We start from the raw sequence: 17,955 nt of genomic DNA, 5'->3' as shown, positions 1-17,955 counted from the left end.
CACAGAGACTATTGAGGAGGAAATCAGTGACGTGCAGACACTACTCAATGATGATGATGAAGCTGATCGCACTTGGGAGCTGGGTGAATTAGGGGCTTCATCATCATCGGAAGAAGTGGGTGGCAGCTTGCCCGTGAGGCAGCAGCGGAGCCAATCAAGTCGTTAGCATGGCCGAGAGTCAGCAGGGTGGCAGCAGTGGGAGTAGACCACCCGTTTCACAAGAGCCTACCTGCCCAGAAAGTAGTGGTGCAGGGGTTCACGGAAGCAGCGGTGGTAGCATTCAGTCAGTCCGGAGTGTTGGGGGTAAAATCACCTACTGTCACACGTAATGGTGTCACGGCTGAGGATGGGGAAAACCCTCAGCCGTGTGATGCCATGAGATGTTAGTGGCTGCTCGGCCAGGACGACAGAATTAGGGAGCAGGTCACCTCCTAACGCATCCCTAATCTGACCCTAACTCCTAGCTGCATGAGCCAACCTTGAAGGTAGGAGGGCCCATGCTCAGGAACCTCGGATCCCTACTCTCCCTCCGCCGATCCCTGAACTAGGAGCTGGGTAGACCACCTGTTCCTCCTGGATGCGGAGAAAGAGGAGTCTAAAACTGTCCGAGCTGCAATGGGATGTAGCCATAAACAGACTATGGATATGGCAGGAGAGTGAAAGACTTCCACCTCTACCTAGGAAGAAGTACATCAGCGACTTAAAAAGATTAAAATAGACAAATCGCCAGGACCAGATGACATACACCCCCGTATCCTAAAGGAATTAAGTAATGTCATAGCCAGACACTTATTTCTGATATTTGCAGACTCTATACTGACAGGGAATGTCCCACAGGATTGGCGCATGGCATATGTGGTGCCAATATTCAAAAAGGGGCCAAAAACAGAGCCTGGAAACTATAGGCCGGTAAGTGTAACATCTGTTGTGGGTAAACTGTTTGAAGGTTTTCTGAGAGATGCTATATTAGAGCATCTCAACGGAAATAAGCAAATAACGCCATATCAGCATGGCTTCGTGAGGGATCGGTCATGGCACACTAATTTAATCAGTTTCTATGAGGAGGTAAGTACTAGACTTGACAGCGGCGAATCAATGGATGTCGTGTATCTGGACTTCTCCAAAGCATTTGACACTGTACCACATAAAAGGTTAGTATATAAAATGAGAATGCTCGGACTGGGAGAAAACGTCTGTAAGTGGGTAAGTAACTGGCTGAGTGATAGAAAACAGAGGGTGGTTATTAGTGGTACACACTCAGATTGGGTCACTGTCACTAGTGGGGTACCTCAGGGGTCAGTACTGGAGGGGTCACTGTCACTAGTGGGGTACCTCAGGGGTCAGTACTGGAGGGGTCACTGTCACTAGTGGGGTACCTCAGGGGTCAGTATTGGGCCCTATTCTCTTCAATATATTTATTAATGATCTTGTAGAAGGCTTGCATAGTAAAGTATCAATCTTCGCAGATGACACTAAACTGTGTAAAGTAATTTACATGGTAGAGGACAGTATACTGTATATATACTACAGAGGACAGTATACTGTATATATACTACAGAGGGCAGTATACTGTATATATATACTACAGAGGACAGTGTACTGTATATATATACTACAGAGGACAGTATACTGTATATATACTACAGAGGACAGTATACTGTATATATACTACAGAGGACAGTATACTGTATATATACACTACAGAGGACAGTATACTGTATATATATACACTACAGAGGACAGTATGCTGCTACAGATGGATCTGGATAGATTGGAGGCTTGGGCAGATAAGTGGCAGATGAGGTTTAACACTGATAAATGTAAAGTTATGCACATGGGAAGGAAAAATGCAAGTCACCCGTACATACTAAATGGTAAAACACTGGGTAACACTGACATGGAAAAGGATCTAGGAATTTTAATAAACAGCAAACTAAGCTGTAGAAACCAGTGTCAGGCAGCTGCTGCCAAGGCCAATAAGATAATGGGTTGCATCAGAAGGGGCATAGATTCCTGTGATAAGAACATAGTCCTACCACTTTACACATCGCTAGTCAGACCACACATGGAGGACTGTGTACAGTTCTGGGCTCCTGTAAACAAGGCAGACATAGCAGAGCTGGAGAGGGTCCAGAGGAGGGCATCTAAAGTAATAACTGGAATGGGGCAACTACAGTACCCTGAAAGATTATCAACATTAGGGTTATTCACTTTAGAAAAAAGACGACTGAGAGGAGATCTAATTAATATGTATAAATATATCAGGGGTCAGTACAGAGATCTATCCCATCAGCTATTTATCCCCAGGACTGTGACTGTGACGAGGGGACATCCTCTGCGTCTGGAGGAAAGAAGGTTTGTACACAAACATAGAAGAGGATTCTTTACGGTAAGAGCAGTGAGACTATGGAGCTCTCTGCCTGAGGAGGTGGTGATGGTGAGTACACTAAAGGAATTCAGGAGGGGCCTGGATGTATTTCTGGAGCTTAATAATATTACAGGCTATAGCTACTAGAGAGGGGTCGTTGATCCAGGGAGTTATTCTGATGCCTGATTGGAGTCGGGAAGGAATTTTTTATTCCCCTAAAGTGGAGAAAATTGGCTTCTGCCTCACAGGGTTTTTTTTTTTTTTACTTCCTCTGGATCAACTTGCAGGATAACAGGCCGAACTGGATGGACAAATGTATTTTTTCGGCCTTATGTACTATGTTACTATGTTACCTGCCACAGACACACTGACTGGATCCCTGGACACAAGTGCTGGCTGTCCACACACAAACATAAAAGGACACAGCACACATAAACACACAGGGACCCAGAACCATAGCTGCAATAATAACAGACACCACATAGACATAAACTTAACATCACATAAACATATAGTATCACAATTTATGACCACAAGGGTGGCCCTCACTGGCAGATGGTATATGGGACCAGGAGAGTGCCTCCAGCTTACTACAAGGCTGGAGTACCCCTCAGACATCAGGTCTTAACTGAGGATTTATAGCCCATGTAGTCACACACACAATCAGACACACCCAGTGCACACACACTAGGAAGGAAGTTAACCCTTCCAACATCAGGGAAGGGAAGACATCAACTTAAAGGGGAGGTGCACACAACTCAAACCCAGTGCACACCAAACAGGGAATGTGCACACATATAAAGGCAGGTTGCCAGGTGCAACCGCATGCACATTGCAGCAAGCTGCCCAGCACCAGCTCAGGCTGCCAAACTGCAAAACAACCACATGTTGCCAGCGGCAACCACAAGTGAGGCAACATACTAGCGGCCCTCACCTGTGGCTGAACAACAACACCAGACCGCAGGCAACAGCATGCGGACACAGGAGTCACGGCCATGACCATGGTCGTGACAAATGGGGAGGGGATAACACCAGAATACACACAGAAGGAAATAGACCAGAGTCTTGGCCTCAAAGCTAAGGAAGAGGGATGGTGACCTCCTAGGAATCCCTAGACCTCTCCCTGACTCCTGCCAGTATGAGTAGACCCTGAAGGTGTAAAAACTCATACACCGTAACCTAAGCCCTGGAGACCCTTGAAGCCCTAGGCACGGTGGCAGAATGAGACTACTGGTTCCTTCCCCGATGAAGGAACCAGCGTCTCTGTGAGGCCTTGACTACAAAACACATAAGCGAACAACAAAATGCACTTATCTTAAAGAAGTATGGAGGAGCATGAGATCAACAGGAGCAACACACCAGCTCAACCAACACCAAGCAGGAAATATCAGCCGCATGGTAAGCAGTGTGGGTCAGAACAAGTGATGCGGCATAGGCAATATTTGAATTTGTGATATTTTGCAAACTTTTTGCCGAATATTCGCCATAAATTTGAGAATTCATGATCTCCAGTCATTATTTACATGATTGCGAAAATCGGCAATGCAATATGTTCTCGATTAAAATTTGCGATTAGAAGATTCAGGATCAACACTAAGGGGTAGGCAACTTTCCTATTGGTTGCTTAGGATGTCGCTAAGTGCCGATATTCACGATAAATTCATGATAAATTCGCATTTAGAATATTCGCAACCAACACTATTCGCAAATACAAATATATAGCACTATATTCTAAATATCGCAAATTCTTGAAGTGGCGATATTCACAATTAAAATTCACGATTCTAATTTTCGCGCTCATCACTAGTCAGAACTAAATAGCATCAGTAATGACCATGAGCTGCACCTGCCAAGAGGTGTGGTCATCACTAAACGACAACACTGCAAGGTGAGAATCAAAGAGAATGTCAGATACCCTCACGTGCAGCCAATCTCTCAGAATCTTTTCACCTCTGTTATAGAAACATAGAATGTGTTGGCAGATAAGAACCATTTGCCCATCTAGTCTGCCCAATATACTGAATACTATGGATAGCCCCGGCCCTATCTTATATGAAGGATGGCCTTATGCCTATCCCATGCATGCTTAAACTCCTCCACTGTATTTGCAGCTACCACGTCTGCAGGAAGGCTATTCCATGCATCCACTACTCTCTCAGTAAAGTAATACTTCCTGATATTACTTTTAAACCTTTGCCCCTCTAATTTAAAACTATGTCCTCTTGTAGCAGTTTTTCTTCTTTTAAATATTCTCTCCTCTTTTTCCTTGTTGATCCACTTTATGTATTTAAAAGTTTCTATCATCATCAACCCTGTTACAAATCTTTGTGTCATCAGCAAAAAGACACACCTTACCATTGAGGCCTTCTGCAATTTTGCTGATAAAGATATTAAACAATATGGGTCCCAGAACAGATCCCTGAGGTACCCCACTGGTAACAATACCATGGTCTGAATATACTCCATCGACTACAACCCTCTGCTGTCTGTCCCTCAGCCACTGGGAGGGACGTGACACCTACTCGGCAGTATGGCAGCTTTTTGTTAAGCTGCCAGAGGAGGTCAACATGGCCATTTGTAGAATCTGTGGGCATTAGATAAAGCGTGGCAAGGGTGCCAATGTTGGCACCTCGACCCTACGTCAACATATGCAGCGTCACCATAAAGTGGCCTGGGAGAACCTTGGCTCCAATGTGGTGGTCCAGCCTGCTGCAGCCACCACTGCATCACCCAATGGCATGCACCCGATTTAAGGCAGTCAAGGCTCCACCACCTTAGCTGAAGGGAGCTGTCTGTCCTTCCCATCATCTGCTGGTCCTGATGCTCCTGCTCCTCCTCGTCAGTCATATCCTCAGCAATCAATCAACGAAGCAATTGCCAAGAGACAGCAGTATGCGTGCATTAATCCAACAGTGCAGATGCTGAATGTGCTCCAAGCCAAGTTGCTGGTGCTGCAGTCCCTCCCTTTCCAAGTGGTGGAATCTGCACCTTTCAGAGAACTGATGGCTTGTGCCGAGCTTAGGTGGAGAGTCCCAAGCTGTCATTTCTTTGCCAAAAAGGCAGTACCAGCCCTGCACATGTATGTAGAACAGAAGGTGGCCCAGTCCTTGAGCTTGTCATTGTCTGCCAAAGTGCACCGCAGTGCCAATGTGTGGAGCTATTACTATGGTCAGGGACAATACATGTGCTTTATGGCCCACTGGTGAATGTGGTTCCTGCACAGCCACAACACCAACTTGGCCAGGTTATGCCACTTCTACCTCCACGTTCTCACGCTGTTGGTCCTGGTCCAGAGACAATGTCCGCCTCTGCGCCCTCATCCTCCAACATGTCTTCAGCCTCCACTGCAGGGACAAGTCACAGTGCACCTCCTGCATACCAAATGTGCAGGGCTCGGCGGTGTCACACTGTTCTGCACCTGGTTTGCCTTGGTGAACGGAATCACACAGGGGAGGAACTGCTCCGTGTGATGCATCAGGAAATCAAATCCTGGCTTTCTCCCAGACAACTTAAAATCAGTACCATAGTGACCGACAATGGGAAGAACATGGTGTCGGCACTGCGTCAAGGAAGGCTGAGCCATGTGCCCTGCAAGGCACACGTGTTCAATCTGGTTGTAAAGCGGTTCCTGAAGTCTTCCACCCATCTGCAAGACATCTTAAAAATGGTCAGGAAACTTTGCATGCACTTCAGCCACTTGTACACCCTCTGTGCAGTGCAGAACGTCATCCCCCAAAATTGGCTGTTATGCAACTTTTCCACCCATTGGAATTCCACCCTCCATATGTTGGACCGACTATACGAACAGAAAAAGGCCATCAACGATTTCTTGATGATGCAAGCAGGTAGGAGTACTCCCCTGTGTAACTTTGATGTCAGCCAGTGGCAGCTTATGCATGACACCTGCCTTTTGCTCAGGCCCTTTGAGAATGCCATGTTATTTGTCAGTCACCAGGAGTACAGGATAAACAACGTCATTCCATTGCTTCATGTCCTGGAACAGATGCTGGTAACAATAGCTGGTCAGGGGACAGGAGACGAGATCTCACGGCCACATGAGCCCTGTGGGGGATGAACTGTAGGAGGAGGAGTAGGGGGAGGAGGACACTGGAGCACAGGCTATGTGTAGAGAAATGGGTGGTTTTTCTAATCAGCTGACAGGACAAGAAGAGCAGGAGCAGCCAGAGGAGCTACAGGGTGATGAGGAAGATGAGACAGAGGACCCAGACACACAGTGGCAGTATGCAGTGGAGATGGAGGCAGTGAGTCCCTCCAAGTCACTTGCACAAATGGCCCGATGCATGCTCACTTGCTTGTGTAGTGAAAGCCGAATTGTCACCATTCGGCAGAGGGATGATTTCTGGCTCTCCACCTTGTTGGACCCTCGCTACCGGTTAATAATGGGGGCCTTTTTTTACACCCGCTGAGAGGGAGGACAAACTGAACTGCTACAGATAAATCCTATGTAGTCAGTTGGCCGCTGCCTATCTGCACCATCGTCCATCTTCTCGAAGGTGGGACCAGGGGGGAACTCTGTGCTCACGTTCAACTGCCATGGCTGCTGGGGAGGGGTAGGGTGTAAGGAGCAGTACCAGCTCCATCAGCAGCAGCCCGAGTCTACAGTCGCTGATGAGTAGCTTTCTTCACCCGCATATTGCAGAAACTACTCACCAGCAACAGCAGGTAGACCTAGAGCAGGACCTTAACCAGCAGGTGGTGGCAAACTTGGACAGCACCCTGCCAACTCACATTGAAGATCTGCTAGACTACTGGGCAGCCAAACTGGATTTGTGGTCGCAACTGGCAGAGTTTGCCCTGGAAAAGCTGTCCTGCCCGGCCAGTAGTGTGGCATCAGAGCGAGTGTTTAGTGGGGCCATAGTTACCCCAAGGAGAACTTGCCTGTCCACCCAAAATGTGGAGAGACTGACCTTTGTCAAGATGAATCAGGCGTGGATCAGTCAGGATTTTCACCCACCAATGCCTGATGCATCTGCTTAGATCATCCATGCCGCCTCACCCAAACCTTGGCAAAAAGGTATGGTTTCTTCTGGCTACCTGCCTCAGCTACTACTCTGATGCTGCCACCCGCCTGATGCCACACAAATCTGATATCAAGTGCTCCTTCATTCACCCACCTTCGTAAGTGAGTACAGGTATTGCCACCCACCTGCTGCTGCCATCGCCTCCAGACTTGGTCATTGTGCCACTCAGCAACCTTCTACTGATGCTGCCAACTCCATACTTGGTCATTGTTCCACTCAGTGGCCTCCTTGTACTGCTGCCAATTCCATACTCGGTCATTGTGCCCCTCTGTGGCCTCCTTATTCTGCTGCCAACTCTTTACTCTGTCATTGTGCCACTCGGTGGCCTTCTCCTGATGCTGCGGCCAACTCCAGACTTGGCCATTGTGCCACTTGGTGGCCTTCTCCTGATGCTGCCAACTCCATTCTCGGTCACTGTACCACTCAGTGGCCTTCTCCTGATGCTGCCAACTCCATACTCTGTCATTGTGCCACTCGGTGGCCTTCTCCAGATGCTGCTGCCGCCACCTCCAGACTCGGTCATTGTGCCACTCAGTGGCCTCCTCATACTGCTGCCACCTCCAGACCCTGTCATTGGGCCACTCTGTGGTCTCCTCATGCTGGTTCTACCTCACCACTATGTCATAGGTCTACTCTGTGCACTTCGTATGCTGTTCCCACCCTCCCCACTTCATGAGTGGTCCACTATTGGCTTTCGGCCTGGCTGACATCATCATTTATTTCACTTTTCTTATGATCTGTCAGAAGGAAGGAAAAATGAAACACACAATGGATCCTGTCTGTGAAGTAGCTGTAAGGCCTGTATGGTCCCATCCGAATTGGCTTATGATTTGGTAGCCAAAAGCAGGAGTGGGTACAAAACAAAGAAGACATGCAAATATTTAATTCACGTGTCATCTCTGTTTTAGATCCACTCCTTTTTTGGGGGGGCATTAGCAATTCTGATGGATTATTGAGCAAAGGCTGACCGAGTGAAGGCGTATGCTCCACAGACAGGATCCGTTTTTTGTGGGTTATTGTTCTGACGGATCAGAGGAAGAGCAAATTATTCAGTTATAGTGTTGAGCGAACCCAAACTGTAAAGTTTGCACTTTGCACGTTCCGGTACTCAAAACTTTGCCATAAAAGTTAGGGTTCAAGTTCGGTGTTCAGGCATTTAGTAAAGCTTGTTTAAAGGCTGCCAATCAACAAGCTTTTAAGTTGTAGGCACCTAGAAGCCATCACAGCCATGTCTACTAATGGCATGGCTGTGATTGGCTGGTGCATCATGTGACCCAGCCTCTATAAAAGCTGGATCACATGTAGCACCGCCTATCAGCTCTGAGTATTCCAGGGACAGAAAGAAAACAGCTGAAGTGAGGGAGAGTGTTAGGAATCTGGCTTGTGGGTGACCTCCTGTTTAATGATTTCTTGTGGGTGCAATCCACCATCTTTGTACTCCTGACACAAAAATATAATAGCGAATCTGTCTGTTAGTTCGATGGATGAAATATACCTAATTTGTGTTTGAGGTAAAGCGTGATTGCATACCTGACAGGGAAATAAATACAGTTAATCCGTCTGTTAGTTTGTTGGGTGAAATATACTATTTTTTGGTGTGAGGTACACCTGCATTGCTTACATGACAGTGGAATTAATACAGTTAATCCGTCTGTTCATTTGGTGGGTGACCTCAAAGAATAAGGAGAGCATCAAATAAGGGACATGGCCCTGGTCGTGGTGCTGCTGGTGGAGCTCATGTTGTAGAGATAGGATGTGGTCGATCTGTGCCAGCTACAAGCCAAAATGAAACACTTTCGTCAGGTGAACGTAGACGACAAAAACTTCAGCATTATTTTGTAGGCCCGAATACTGGTGTATAAATGATGAGGCCAGAACAAGTAGAGGCGTTAGTAGATTTGGTGGCTGACAGTGCCTCCAGTTTCTTACATATTTTCTGTGACCCAGTCCCCTGCTGAAAGCGCAGAGTTGACATCTGCAGCTGATGTCCATCAGTCTTTCACCTCACCTCCTTGCAAATCAGCCAAGCAGTCTCACCCCCAAGTCATGCAGCAGTCTCTTCTGCTTTTTGATGACTCTGTTATCAGGGTTTCCCAGGGCCATCCACCGAGCCCTGCCCCAGAAGTGGAAGAGATTGAGTGCATTGATGCCCAACCACTTATGTTTCAGGATGTGAACATGGGAGGACCACCGCAGCACATCTCTGGTGATAACGAAACATAGGTGCCAACTGCTGCGGCTTTCCACAGTGTGCAGACTGACAAGGAGGGCAGGGGTGAGGATTGGGTGGAAGATGATGTGGAGGATGATGAGGTCCTAGACCCCACATGGAATCAAGGTCATGCGAGTGACCTGTGTAGTTCAGAGGAAGAGGTGGTGGTCACCCAGCACCAGCCGCACAGCAAAAGAGGGAGCAGGGTGCAAAAGCAGAGCGGCCATCCCATAGACAGTACGCCTGCTACTGCCCACCGCACCCAGGGACTAAGCATATTAAACCCAGCTCCAAGGAGTTCCCTGGCGTGGCAGTTCTTTAGACAATGTGCTGACGACAAGACACGAGTGGTTTGCACGCTGTGCAATCAGAGCCTGAAGCGAGGCATAAACGTTCTCAACCTGAGCACAACCTGCATGACCAGGCATCTAAATGCAAAGCACGAGCTGCAGTGGAGTAGACACAACAAAAACCACTAAAGATCTCAGGCTCCTCCTGTTCCCTCTTCTGCTGCAGTCTCGGCCTCTTCCTCCCCTTTTGGAGTGACAGTGGCACCTGCCACCCCGCAAACAGAGGATGTGGCAGCAACGCCACCAACTCCGTCACCATCACCAAGCATCTCCACACTGTCATGGAAGTGTTCAGCTCTCCATCTCCCAAACACTGGAGAGAAAGAGGAAGTTCCCCCTACCCACCCACGATCCCTGGCCCTGAATGCCAGCATTTCAAGATTCCTGGCCTTTAAAATGCTGTGATTATGTCTGGAGACAGAGACTTTTAAACACCTTGTGGCGGTGGCTGTCCCACAGTACGTTGTTCCCAGCCACCACTACTTTTCTAGGCGAGCCATCCCTGCCCTGCACAACCAAGTGGCGGACAAAATTAGGTGTGCACTGCACAATGCCATCTGTGGTAAGGTCCTCATAACCACCGATATGTGGACCAGTAATCACGGACAGGGACTTTATATCTCCCTAACTGCACACTGGGTAAATGAAGTGGCGGCTTGAATTGAGGCGGATAGCAGTTTGGCGCATGTCCTTCCGCCACCGAGGATTTGCTGATCTGCAAAACACGGGCGCCGTTCCGTTGACATTCCGCATCACGGATGAAGACCCATTCAATTAAATTGGTCTGCAAATCCGAAGATGCAGAATGGTGCAGAACGGAACCCTACGGAAGCTTCCGTGGGGTTTCGTCCTGTACTTCCGTTCCACGAAAAAAGATAGAACATGTCCTATCTTTTTATGGAACGGGCGGATCACGGACCTATTAAAATGAATATGTCTGCGATCCGCTGCGGCTGCCCCGCGGTCAGTGTTCGTGAATTGCGACCCGTAAATTGCGTGCTGCAGCGCGACCACCGGGCTCTGTGTGTGTAACCTCACCCTTCTCATGGATATGGAGATATATGAGCAGTCTGTAGCTGTGCTTAGGAAACAGCCGCATATTGTGACCAAAGAGCAGAAGGTCATTAACTTCATTTAAACAAACACAATGTTCAGACAATGAGAGCTGTTTCCCCATCTCACAAACAGATCCGGTTGGATTATCTGTAACATGGCCAAGAAGGATTCGTTATGAACTCCTCTGAAAGTCAATGGGGGACGGATCCGTTTTCTATTGTGTCAGATTGTGTCAGAGAAAACAGATCTGTCCCCATTGACTTGCATTTTGGGTCATAACGTATCTGTCTTGCTCCGCATCCCAGGACAGAAAGTAAACCGCAGCATGCTGCTCTCCGGTATGAGAAAGGAAGGGAATGCATTTTGGAGCTCTCTCCGTTCTGTTCAGTTGCGTTTTGACCCCATTGACAATGAATGGGGACAAAACTGAAGCATTTTTTTTCCGGAATTGAAATCCTATGATGGATCTCAATACCGGAAAACATTAACGCTAATGTGAAAGTAGCCTAATACATGTGCTGGCGTGATATTAAACACGCTGTATGATGACACCGTCAACCATGCATTTACACATAGCTATTTATATCAGTGTCACCCAGATATGATTTTCTATTGATGTCAATGGTCAATGCGTTCAACAGCGGGGGGGGGGGGGGGGGGGGGGAGAGCAAATATACATTTAAAAAATTATGAAAAAAGATAACGTTTTCCTAAAATATCTGATTTCGATATGAGTGTGCTGTGTAGCTCACAGAAGATCCGCTACACTGATACATTGTAACAAGCTCATCAGCTGTGTAAGCAGGACTAGGTTAGAACACATTTTCAGTCTTTGAATGTAGAAACAAAAAAGTTAGGTCAAATCCTTGGAGTTAAATTCACATTTCAGTGTAATGTAGAACATAGTAGAAGGTACCTTTGGGATGGTGTAACCTCTGAACTTGATGTCTTCAGTGACGGCATGAAAATGTGCAGCTGGCAAAAGGTCGAAAACTCTCTGTACCTCATGGATGACAGCATTTGTATACGGCATCTGGGGCTTGTCCATGATCTCGGGTGGACGCACGGCCTTGGTTACCTCGTCTATTTCCTGCTGAACTTTAGCTACGAGACAAAAATTTAATCATCCAGATGAATAGTCAGCACCAATAATTTATATGTGGGTAGTTTGGATGGCCGCATGGGGGACAGCCGCCAAAAGTGCCCAAATAGCCACATTATAGTTGTGTTTTTCCAAGAAATCAAAACCAAAACTGCAGAACTTGTTTGTGTTAAAGGACCTGCAGAGATATAGTCACATGATGTGTAAAGGTCCTGAAACCAGAGGACAAAGCTGCAAGTGTGTATGGGTAAGTAAGTGTATTGGGTATGTAATAGTTTAAGGGGCCTTTTTTTTGGGGGGGCGTCTGGTCTGCAATCTACAGATGTAGCACACATTAAAGTAGGGGGTCTGTACTTATTACAGTATTGGGTCTGAGGTCTATCATTATTTAGGGGTCTAGTCTCTGAAATAATTTAGGGGTCTGGGGTTAGAATTTGTCTAATCTAGCACGTAGCACAGTAACCACAGTGCGGACACCAACCAACAAGACTCCTGTACCCCACATCATGTTTTGCTATTTGCTTATTCCCAAGGGGTGACACAAAGAAGTTATATACTAAGGCGACTTTCACACTAGCGTTTTTAGTGGATCCGGCAGGGTTCAGCAAAAACGCTTCCGTTACTGATAATAGAACCATCTGCATCCGTTATGAATGGATCTGGTTGTATTATCTTTAACATTGCCAAGACGGATCCATCATGAAAGTCAATGGAGGACGGATCCGTTTTCTATTGTGGCTGATTGTGTCAGAGAAAACGGATCCATCCCCATTGACTTGCATTGGGGGTAATGCCAGATCCGTCTTGCTCTGCATCACAGGACGGAAAGCAAAATACTACATGTTGCGGTCTTCTCTCCGGTATGGGAACGCAACTAAATGGAACGGAATGCATTTCGGAGCGCTCCCCTCTGTTCAGTTCAGTTTTGTCTCCATTGACACTGAATCGGGACACAACTAAAGCGTTTCTTTCCAGTATTGGGCCCCTATGACGGATCTCAGTACCCGAAAACTAAAACGCTAGTGTGAAAGCACGGTAGCCTTAGATTAATTAAACATAATTTCAATCTTCATCTATTTCCCTTAGTTTTATTAACCCCTTCAAGATGCTGTTTTCATTTTATAATCCCTGCCTTCCCAGAGCCCTAGTTTTACTTTTTCGTTCACCTCACCGTATGAGGGCTTGTTTTTTGCAGGACAAGTTGCACTTTCTAATAGCACCATTTAATATTGCATATGATGTAGTGGAAATCTGGAAAAAGGGGGTGAAATGGGGAAAAAAAACATTCTGCCTGTTCCCTTCATTGTTTGGGTCAGTGTGATTGCAGAGATTTATATAGTTTTTCTTGTGTTTTAATACTAAAAATAATTAAAAACGTTGACATTTTTTTTCTTTTTAAGGCCATATTCTGCCCCCATGACCTTTTTATATTTGTGTCTATGGAGCTATGTGGGGGCTCATTTTTTGTGGGGTGAAATGTACTTTTCAGTGATTTCATTTTCTTTTTGACCACTTGTAATCAAATTTTGAAGGGGCGATAAATAACGGAAGAATATTTGTATTTTTTTCCCATCACGCCGCTAGTGTGGGATAAATATTTTTATATTTTATTACGTGATTTTTTTTCTTTTTAATTCTTTATTTTATTTTGGCTAAAGGGGGGTGTTTTGACTTTTATACTTTTATATTATTAAATTACTTTTTTTTTTTTTTTACTTTTAAGTTACCATAATTGAATATAACATAGATTGCAACTTGTATTCTTCAATGCATATCTATGCTACAGAATACAGCAGGGGTCAGCAATCTCCGGCACTCCAGGCGTTGTGAAACTACATCTCCCATCATTTACACTTGCTTGACTGTTCTCTGAACTCCCACAGAAGTGAAAGCAGCATGCTGGGAGTTGTAGTTTCACAACAGCTGGAGTGCCGAAGGTTGCTGATCCCTGGATTACAGGATTCAGTATATTCCAATGGTGTGCTGCCACCTGCAGTGGAATATACTAGTATTTAGCCTGAGATCCTTGAACGGGCTCAGAACTATTACTACTATGGGCCACTTTCCCCGATCTCGGCAAGAGGAAGGCATTTCAGGCAGGAAAACATGTGGCTCCTGGTTTTATTATTCCAAGATGCCGTGGTCACATTTGACCATGGCACCTGAGGGGCCAAATGGCTGCGATCGGCATTACTGCCAACCACATTCATTAACTCTGGTCCATTGCTGTTAAAAAACCAGCGGGTGTCTTCTATAAAACGGTTTTCAGACATTCTTTTAATGGTGACCTATCCTCTGGATAGGTCATCAGTATCTGATCGGTGGGGGTCTTACATCTGGGACCCCTGCCGATCAGCTGTTTGAGAAGGCACTGGTGCTCCTATGAGCTCCGCAGCCTTCACTCTGCTCGCCAAGCGCAGCATCGTACATTGTATAGTGGCTGTGCTTGGTATCACAGCTCAGCCCCATTCACTTCTATGAGTATGAGCTGCTCCTCGGCCATGTGACCAATGACTGTGATGTCACACGGCCTTGGAAAAGCTGAGAGAAGGCTGCAGCACTACTGTGGGAGATGGTGCCTTCTCAAACAACTAATTGGCAGGGGTCCCTGGTGTTGGACCCCACTGATCACATACTGAGGATAGGTCATCAGTAGAGTTGAGCGAACACCTGGATGTTCGGGTTCGAGAAGTTCGGCCGAACATCCCGGAAATGTTCGGGTTCGGGATCCGAACCCGATCCGAACTTCGTCCCGAACCCGAACCCCATTGAAGTCAATGGGGACCCGAACTTTCCGGCACTAAAAAGGCTGTAAAACAGCCCAGGAAAGAGCTAGAGGGCTGCAAAAGGCAGCAACATGTAGGTAAATCCCCTGCAAACAAATGTGGATAGGGAAATGAATTAAAATAAAAATTAAATAAATAAAAATTAACCAAAATCAATTGGAGAGAGGTTCCATAGCAGAGAATCTGGCTTCCCGTCACCCACCACTGGAACAGTCCATTCTCAGATATTTAGGCCCCGGCACCCAGGCAGAGGAGAGAGGTCCCGTAACAGAGAATCTGTCTTCATGTCAGCAGAGAATTAGTCTGCATGTCATAGCAGAGAATGAGGCTTCACGTCAGCCACCACTGCAACAGTCCATTGGCATATATTTAGGCCCAGCACCCAGGCAGAGGAGGGAGGTCCCGTAACAGAGAATCTGTCTTCATGTCAGCAGAGAATTAGTCTGCATGTCATAGCAGAGAATGAGGCTTCACGTCAGCCACCACTGCAACAGTCCATTGGCATATATTTAGGCCCAGCACACACACAGGCAGAGGAGAGAGGTCCCGTAACAGACAATCTGGCTTCATGTCAGCAGAGAATCAGTCTGCATGTCATAGCAGAGAATCAGGCTTCACGTCAGCCACCACTGCAACAGTCCATTGGCATATATTTAGGCCCAGCACACACACAGGCAGAGGAGAGAGGTCCCGTAACAGAGAATCTGTCTTCATGTCAGCAGAGAATTAGTCTGCATGTCATAGCAGAGAATGAGGCTTCACGTCAGCCACCACTGCAACAGTCCATTGGCATATATTTAGGCCCAGCACACACACAGGCAGAGGAGAGAGGTCCCGTAACAGAGAATCTGTCTTCATGTCAGCAGAGAATCAGTCTTCATATCATAGCAGAGAATCAGGCTTCACGTCACCCACCACTGTAAGAGTCAATTTTCATAAATTTAGGCCCAGAACCCAGGCAGAGGAGAAAGGTCCCGTAACAGACAATCTGGCTTCATGTCAGCAGAGAATCAGTCTTCATATCATAGCAGAGAATCAGGCTTCACGTCACCCACCACTGTAAGAGTCAATTTTCATAAATTTAGGCCCAGAACCCAGGCAGAGGAGAAAGGTCCCGTAACAGACAATCTGGCTTCATGTCAGCAGAGAATCAGTCTTCATATCATAGCAGAGAATCAGGCTTCACGTCACCCACCACTGTAAGAGTCAATTTTCATAAATTTAGGCCCAGCACCCAGGCAGAGGAGAGAGGTCCCGTAACAGACAATCTGGCTTCATGTCAGCAGAGAATTAGTCTGCATGTCATAGCAGAGAATCAGGCTTCATGTCAGCCACCACTGCAACAGTCCATTGGCATATATTTAGGCCTAGCACACAGGCAGAGGAGAGGTTCATTCAACTTTGGGTAGCATCGCAATATAATGGTAAAATGAAAATAAAAATAGGATTGAATGAGGAAGTGCCCTGGAGTCCAATAATATATGGTTATGGGGAGGTAGTTAATGTCTAATCTGGACAAGGGACGGACAGGTCCTGTGGGATCCATGCCTGGTTCATTTTTATGAACGTCAGCTTGTCCACATTGGCTGTAGACAGGCGGCTGCGTTTGTCTGTAATGACGCCCCCTGCCGTGCTGAATACACGTTCAGACAAAACGCTGGCTGCCGGGCAGGCCAGCACCTCCAAGGCATAAAAGGCTAGCTCTGGCCACGTGGACAATTTAGAGACCCAGAAGTTGAATGGGGCCGAACCATCAGTCAGTACGTGGAGGGGTGTGCACACGTACTGTTCCACCATGTTAGTGAAATGTTGCCTCCTGCTAACACGTTGCGTATCAGGTGGTGGTGCAGTTAGCTGTGGCGTGTTGACAAAAGTTTTCCACATCTCTGCCATGCTAACCCTGCCCTCAGAGGAGCTGGCCGTGACACAGCTGCCTTGGCGACCTCTTGCTCCTCCTCTGCCTTGGCCTTGGGCTTCCACTTGTTCCCCTGTGACATTTGGGAATGCTCTCAGTAGCGCGTCTACCAACGTGCGCTTGTACTCGCGCATCTTCCTATCACGCTCCAGTGCAGGAAGTAAGGTGGGCACATTGTCTTTGTAGCGTGGATCCAGCAGGGTGGCAACCCAGTAGTCCGCACAGGTTAAAATGTGGGCAACTCTGCTGTCGTTGCGCAGGCACTGCAGCATGTAGTCGCTCATGTGTGCCAGGCTGCCCAGGGGTAAGGACAAGCTGTCCTCTGTGGGAGGCGTATCGTCATCGTCCTGCCTTTCCCCCCAGCCACGCACCAGTGATGGACCCGAGCTGCGTTGGGTGCCACCCCGCTGTGACCATGCTTCATCCTCATCCTCCTCCACCTCCTCCTCATCCTCGTCCTCCTCGTCCTCCAGTAGTGGGCCCTGGCTGGCCACATTTGTACCTGGCCTCTGCTGTTGCAAAAAACCTCCCTCTGAGTCACTTCGAAGAGACTGGCCTGAAAGTGCTAAAAATGACCCCTCTTCCTCATCCTCCTCCTCCTCCTCCTGGGCCACCTCCTGTTCCATCATCGCCCTAAGTGTTTTCTCAAGGAGACATAGAAGTGGTATTGTAACGCTGATAACGGTGTCATCGCCACTGGCCATGTTGGTGGAGTACTCGAAACAGCGCAACAGGGCACACAGGTCTCGCATGGAGGCCCAGTCATTGGTGGTGAAGTGGTGCTGTTCTGTAGTGCGACTGACCCGTGCGTGCTGCAGCTGAAACTCCACTATGGCCTGCTGCTGCTCGCACAGTCTGTCCAGCATGTGCAAGGTGGAGTTCCACCTGGTGGGCACGTCGCATATGAGGCGGTGAGCGGGAAGGCCGAAGTTACGCTGTAGCGCAGACAGGCGAGCAGCGGCAGGATGTGAACGCCGGAAGCGCGAACAGACGGCCCGCACTTTATGCAGCAGCTCTGACATGTCGGGGTAGTTGTGAATGAACTTCTGCACCACCAAATTCAGCACATGCGCCAAGCAAGGGATGTGCGTCAAATTGGCTAGTCCCAGAGCTGCAACGAGATT

General features: G+C 47.4%; 1 protein-coding gene across 1 annotated transcript in view; it reads right to left on the bottom strand.

Annotated features, from left to right (window-relative positions):
• The window catches only part of LOC122939250 (cytochrome P450 2C44-like), a 436,988-nt gene that overhangs the window by 74,082 nt on the left and 344,951 nt on the right, over positions 1 to 17,955 (bottom strand). Inside the window, exon 8 of the mRNA XM_044295290.1 lies at positions 11,945 to 12,132. Coding sequence (XP_044151225.1) covers positions 11,945 to 12,132 — 188 coding nt within the window. The remainder of the gene's footprint in view (positions 1 to 11,944; positions 12,133 to 17,955) is intronic.

Source organism: Bufo gargarizans, chromosome 5, assembly GCF_014858855.1.
Source record: "Bufo gargarizans isolate SCDJY-AF-19 chromosome 5, ASM1485885v1, whole genome shotgun sequence".
NCBI lineage: Eukaryota > Metazoa > Chordata > Amphibia > Anura > Bufonidae > Bufo > Bufo gargarizans.
Note: the sequence above shows the minus strand (reverse complement) of the source record. Positions and strands in the feature narration are given on the sequence as shown.